Source organism: Sitodiplosis mosellana, unplaced genomic scaffold (genome assembly GCF_009176505.1).
Source record: "Sitodiplosis mosellana isolate CC-2019 unplaced genomic scaffold, AAFC_SMos_1.0 Smas_scaffold_1, whole genome shotgun sequence".
NCBI lineage: Eukaryota > Metazoa > Arthropoda > Insecta > Diptera > Cecidomyiidae > Sitodiplosis > Sitodiplosis mosellana.
In genome coordinates, this window is record NW_022595244.1 from 13,234,370 (window position 1) to 13,241,259 (window position 6,890).

The 6,890-nt window shown below is 35.3% G+C and overlaps 2 protein-coding genes across 2 annotated transcripts; one reads left to right on the top strand and one right to left on the bottom strand.

Moving 5' to 3' along the window:
- The first annotated feature begins 2,303 nt into the window (after window positions 1–2,303).
- On the top strand, window positions 2,304–2,914 carry LOC129579420 (protein suex-1-like). The gene is made up of 2 exons (XM_055469505.1): window positions 2,304–2,456; window positions 2,593–2,914. Exons 1-2 carry the CDS (start codon window positions 2,448–2,450, stop codon window positions 2,821–2,823), a joined length of 240 nt encoding a protein of 79 aa, XP_055325480.1. The 5' UTR covers window positions 2,304–2,447; the 3' UTR covers window positions 2,824–2,914.
- Window positions 2,915–4,664: 1,750 nt separating this feature from the next.
- Window positions 4,665–6,589, bottom strand: LOC129579403 (uncharacterized). The gene is made up of 3 exons (XM_055469481.1): window positions 6,377–6,589; window positions 5,018–5,398; window positions 4,665–4,939 (listed from the first exon to the last, which is right to left on the bottom strand). The coding sequence occupies exons 1-3, from the start codon at window positions 6,479–6,481 to the stop codon at window positions 4,751–4,753; spliced, it is 675 nt and encodes a 224-aa protein (XP_055325456.1). The 5' UTR covers window positions 6,482–6,589; the 3' UTR covers window positions 4,665–4,750.
- Window positions 6,590–6,890: the final 301 nt, after the last annotated feature.

A 6,890-nucleotide genomic window follows, 5' to 3' on the forward strand; every position in this document is an offset into this window, starting at 1 on the left:
ATACATAACCACCGACAAAAGCAGACGTGTTTCACTGACTATTACATATTCGAAATAACTTTGCATTAATATATCATTTAAAGTCGTCCCTTTCAATAACACTATGGATTAAAAGCATTGTACGAAGGATATAAATATTTGCAACAAAGTAGGTACAGAAAAAAGATTTCCTCAGTTATCTCAATAATGAATTACAAGATCTTTTTTTGAAAGATACATACTGCCTCTGGTTTAAATTGAATAAATAATATGAGCATAAAATTGAAAGCCACTCTAATTCTGTTCATGGCTCAGAAAAGTATTAGTAGAAAAAAAACCAGATCAGTAGCACTACATTTCATGTAGTGCTAATAAAAAAGAAAGAGTTCATCGCATTAATATTCAGAATTTTTACGTTTCAGACAATGAATCAATTTCGGACCGTTGATCGGAAATCCCCCGAGAGGCTGGCTACAAAGTGTGCAACCTGTCTAAGTCTATTATGTCCATTTAAAATCCAAGCTTCGTCCGATCGATTGTTTTGATAACAATTTTTTTATGCTGTCCGAGTGCCAATGATTCCGTATAAAAGGAGCTGCTTCTGCCGACAAACTTTCAGTTCAATATCTATATCGAACAAGAATCGATCTTAGAATTGGGAATTTTAACATCTTTTTGATCAGTCAATAAACGAATTATCAAGTTTAAAATATGAATAAAGTAAGTATTATAATTTTGCTGAAGTTTTGAGAGAATCTAATTTCTCATCTAGGATAAACGAAATTAATAATATTCATTTACTTTCCCATAGTGTATCATTGGTATATTTGTGCTATTAGTAGCTCTGACCATTGTCGCTGCAGCGCCTGAGCCACAGTGTAAGTGATAGTTTGTGGAAGAATAACAAAAATTCAAATGGATCTAATCGTTCATCTTCTATTTAATTCATAGTTGGCGGTTTTGGCGGTTTTCCAGGAGGATTTGGTAGAGGATTTGGAGGATACGGTGGCCATGGGAGAGGAGGATATGGAGGGTATGGCAGAGGAGGATATGGAGGGTATGGCAGAGGAGGATATGGAGGGTATGGCGGAAGAGGATATGGCTATTATTGATAACACGACACACGTTGAATTCGTATTAAATGTAATAAATGTCAAATGAAATATTTGCTTCATTACTGAATAAAATCGTATTGTGAATTTATTAATAATTGCAACGATGATTTAAAAATGTTGATTTTTAGAATCACAGGGCGATCTTTGGAAAATTTGGTGTAATGATTGACATCGTCCACAATGTTTTGTTTGTTGTTTTCAAAATCGCGATGAATGGACGATCTCAAGAACGATATTATACGATTACAATTACAATCGCGCACCATAAATATATAGTCTGCAATAATTTCGTCTGAATTTTTCGTCGATAAGTTATGACGTAGTTTGGACCGTCAATAGGAAATTCCCTCAAAAGAAGAGTTGAAAAGCGTATACATCTTTCAAATTTCAATATTTAATATTCAAATTGATTATTATGCACAATTTATTGACCAAACATATGATTTATTTGCCACCATGAAAAAAAAACTAACCACAAAACAGGGCTTCGAAGTTCGATACCCTTTGATCATATGTCCTAAATTCTCTCTATAATGCGATGGTATTTTCAAGAATCACTGACTCTTCAAGAGAACGATGACTCCAAGATCCATTCAAACCACAAAGAATCGGTAGCAAATTTTCGAACAGATCGAAGCCTTGAATTTCGGATATGCGGCGTCAGAAAACCGGAATTCTCATAGATTTTTAGAAATCCCCAGAACGGCTCATTTATAATGATCACGGGATCATGTTTGAAACGTCGCATTCAGACAAATGCGGTTTTTATGTTTAACCAAAACTCATTGTTATTTTGCCGCCATTTAAGCATTTTAATTTATTAATCCAGTTTTGAATGACAAAGTGCAAGCAGCCTTATTCCAATTAATAGAATATTACATCACAAACGCTATAGACGATTTTTTTTTGCACTCAGAAGATGGTGCAATTAAGTTGCTCATAAAGTGATTTCATCTAAATTTTGTTAGTGTTTTCAGAGAGGCTTGTTTACGATTAATCTTTGATTTTAATAAAAGCGTAATTTCTGCGGCGTCACACTTCTTGGCCTTTCTACATATCGATCATGATAGAAAGACAATGCGCGATTTCGTCTACGTACAAAACTTGAATTCATGCTCAATAAATTTGTTTGCAATAATCGATTGTTGTTTACCACTTGCTTTTGTTTATTTGGAATCTTGATCAGGACATGACCGCAATTATCGCATTCAAACGTTTTAAGCTGATTCATTTTGGAAAAATAACCACTAAACGCATCGCATTAAAAAAAATCGTATAAAAAGCCAGGCAAAATCATCAAAATCAAACAGTTTTTATTGCGCAGTATTCGGAAGAAGTCGACACTTGGACAACATGAAGGTCGTAAGTTTTCGAATTTGTTCTAGTTGAGTCCATTTGAAGTGGGATTTATTTTAATGAACATATACATCTATATAGATGTGAATCGGTGCAACTATTTAATTCTAATCTATTTTTACATTTTTTTTTCTTTTTTTAGGTAATCACTCTCGCTGTATTTTTGGCACTCTTCGCATTTGCGATGGCTACGCCGGTGGATGATATAAAGCCCGAACAGACGGATGAATTGCAGACCGCTGAACAGTTTTATCGCGGCTATGGCGGATATGGTGGATATGGCGGCGGTTATCCCCGTTATGGTGGATACGGCGGGTATAACCGAGGATACGGAGGATATGGGCATCATTATGGCCACTACCGTCATGGTTAAAATCGATAATTCTAAATAGAAAGCAAAACAGAACGTATCAATGACAATTCACCAGTGAACCAATAAAATAAAAACGCAAACAAAATATCAACACATTGTTTCATTTTTAAAATGTTGTGTTGTTATAGGTTTAGAGTTAACTAAACCCATAATGAAACACGATGAAGTTGACTTTCTTGATACAAACACTCGGCGGACTTCATGAAAACTAAACTTTGCTCAAATCTGTACCAAAAGAGTTCGAGGTAAAATCAATTGAATATGAACGAAAGAAATTCATCACAATATATGTTTTCAGTTCATTTTTCGAAGCTTTTACCAACTTTTTGGGAACATAATATGAAGAAATTAATAGATTGACAAATGGAAGAACACAACAACTCTTACTTTAACCATTTAATTTTATTTATTTAAGCACCGTCGATTTCTGGCCGTCTGACATGAAGCAAAAAGAAGCGAAAATAACCAATATAAAATTTCTGAATTGTTATCAAACAAAGCATTAGCAAAAATCAACATTTGTCAGCTGATATTCCAAACAATCCACCCTAAAATATAAATAAACACATTTTAATTTACGGAAGTCTTAATATCACTTTCTGATTAGAACGAATAAGTTTTTATTGAAATTTGTTTCTGTTAGACTCGTGAAAAGTCAAATTGATGATGAAATTCAATCACACCGTTACGACCATTGACCGCATGCCACATGTAAATATATACCATGTGTGCGATAACGCAAAGCATTTGTTTTCGTTTAATGTACCTTCTGATTGTTGTCGCTAAATTCTTTGTGTAATGTTCAATGTGTGATGTTATTGCTTTTATTTTGGATGCTTGCGTCGTTGTTCAGTTTTTGCTAAATCCCGATTTTTATTCATGCACAGTTTTTATCAGCAAAAAAATCTTTTTTTTCTTTATTCGGTGACATTGACTGTGATAATTGAACATGACTGAGGCAAAATGAAACAAATGTAAACAAATGGTCGTGGTTTCAAAGGATGAACACAAAATCGTGCAACGTTTTATCAATGAATGCTGACGTTCAAGTAGAATCTCGGCCGAATTCGAATTGATTGGGTGCACGTATATAAAAGAAACCGATTCAATATTCAATTTAATATTCATTTAGAAACTGTTCATCGTTGTAACGATTTTTGATTTGCGAAAATGTTTAAGGTACAGTGCGATTAATTTAAATATTGCTCTTAGTTTGATTGTTGTGGCCATTATTTATTATTACGAATACTAAATCATTTATTTCTCGAAATCCTTTAGGTAACTTTGTTGCTTCTCGTCTCAATGGTTGCTCTGTTGAGAGCTGCTCCACTTGCTGAGCCTCAATTGGGTAAGAAAAAATACATTTGATGTACATGATTAATATGATTTCAATCGAAATAAAATCCATATTTATCTATAATTTTCCATAATATTCTCGACAGGTTTCCATGATCCATTCTATCATCATCATCATTTTGGAGACGGACTCTTTGCCCATGAACACTTTGCACATCATGCCTTTGGTGCTCCCATCGCTCATCATGTTGTGGCTCCTCCTTTTGTGCATGCCTCTCCAATAATTGCTCAACCAGGTACATTTTCATAACCCTACTGATGACGATAGTTATTTTTACAGCATTCCTGCGTAGTAATCTATAATTCAAAAAATAAATGATCCGTCTTATTGCTATGATCCAATTTGTATTAACATTTTTTTAAAATCAACTTTCAGTTGTTGGATACCCGGTTTTTTATGGCTAAACATGATTTCTTCGGAACAAATAAATTAGTTTTAAATTGATTGATTCTCCTGTGTAAATTGAAAATAAAAAAATGAAAAATAAATTGTCGACATTTTTATTTAGATAAAAGTTGCTTTGAAATGTACAATCTTATCATAGTAACTTATATGGAAAAACGCATGCACTTATTGGTGTCTTATATCAAATCCTGGTTGTTCAATTGGTTGCTCGGATGTTGATTCAAATAAGGCACGTTTAGCTTCTAATTCAGCGCCAAGACGTTGATGTTCCTGTGCAATTTGTTCGAAAAGTGTAAAATGTCTATCCTTTGCTCTTGCGACGGCCGCGCTGTCTGATGGCACGACAATGTTGCCCTATAAATAGAAAAAATCCGTGTTTATTACCATTCTTCAAATTCATAAACCAGTTATATGGTCGTCATCAATATTTACGTTGGCATTTTGTTCAGCAATTCGATTGTACTGCTCAAAATGTCTGATTGTTGCTTGTTTAACGGCTTCAGATTGGTGTGGTGCATCATCTTGGTGACTCAAGACTGGATGGAAGCCATATTTATCGGCCGTATATTCCACGGAACGAATCTCATTTCGCGGATCAACATAAGAGAATGCGCCACGAACGACGCCGCTTCCATCGGACACTTCAGCATGTGTACGATCCACATGACCTGGGAATCGACCGGCTTTATAACTGAATTCGTATGGATGTGGAGGTGGTGGTGGTGTCGATGTGGTTATTGAATCATCGTTGTATTGGGCATTTGTCAAGTGGGAGACATCAGCTGATGACAACGATGCGCTTATCACTAACAACTAGAAGGGAAAAAAAATGCAACAAATGCCAGAGTTAAAGTTTGCTCAATAAAGATCGCGATAAAATCGATTCCATTCATGAAATACGACGGATCAACTCCATCAATTATCGACGAATGCGATGGAGTTGAAAGGCGATTGCGTGAATTTGAAACCGGAATCGTATGATGTCACAATAAAGAGTGATTCACTAAATTCAATGAAGTAATTTCTATTTTTCCTCGGTCTGCATTGAATAAAGCCATTTGGTGCTGTGTGTTCAACGAAACTGGTTTGGCCGATCTAAAAAAATGTTGATTTCGTTATCAGCGTCAGCACATACAATGTCAATTTTTGGCAATCAAACTTGATCGCAGCCGCATTTTTCTGTGTATATATGTTTGCGTTGAGCGAATGAGATTTCTAGAAGCGCGACTTTTGAAGGTCATCGTGGAATTTATGGCATGCAAGAATGAATACACATATTTATCGCATTTCGAAATGACATCCAACGAAAACCGCAAAATTATTATTCTACAGTGCGCGCGCATGGCACTTTGTCGTTCGAAAAACAACCGAAAATATGCGTTTCAAACCATTTTATGATAAACTCCGTTTTCGATAAATTTTTACCAAACTCTTTATGTTAATGAAGATGTTAAATATCATGGTCTATGCGAAGTTGGGCGCATGTTGTGTTTGCTTCACGTATGAAATTGTTGCTAAAAAATCACGTAAGTCTCAACGTGTTCCAGCATTCGCATGCAAATAAAATGCTGTGTGCATTTCTTGCATTTGCTTGTGTTACATAACCACATTTAATACTCATCTGTTTCACTTTCTAACTGACATCGGGCTCTAACATCTGCTCAACTCACTTTTGATTTCGAATATTTTATTGCGTCGTATAAATACAATATTTTTTCACTCGATTCGACTACCAATGCAAAATGGAAAGGAAACGAAAGAAAGCAGCAATGTGCTGCTGTTTGTACTTACAATTGCAACGATTCCTTTCATTTTCTCAAAAAATTCGTTTTCGCTGAATTCCAGATAAATTTTTACTGTTGTGCTGGCAAACGTAACGAGTACACTGATGAACATTTCTGCTATTTACAAAGCGCCAAGCGGTTCACACGTATCGATTTTAACTTTGTTGTTTTTTTCCTCTTTTCTCGTGTTCGCAGAAACCGCCGATGATGTGATCAACGTCAACCTGTACCGGAGAGAACAACGATATACAACTGTCTATGGTATCCAAGTGCAGAGAGCGAGTGGTAACGTTAGCGTCGATTGACGCGTGTTGAAAGTAGTGGGCAAATGCATTTAACTTTCAATGAAAATGCTAATAATAGCGCGAGCGAATGCCCAAGCCAACTGCGTTTTCTCATATGTTTTTTAATTAGAAATATATGATAATACGTGGTTTTTTGTTTACACGTAATTTTAACTTGGTATTTTTGTTCATATTCTGTTGTCTACCTCACTTTATGGGCATGTTTTTGTTCGCTGC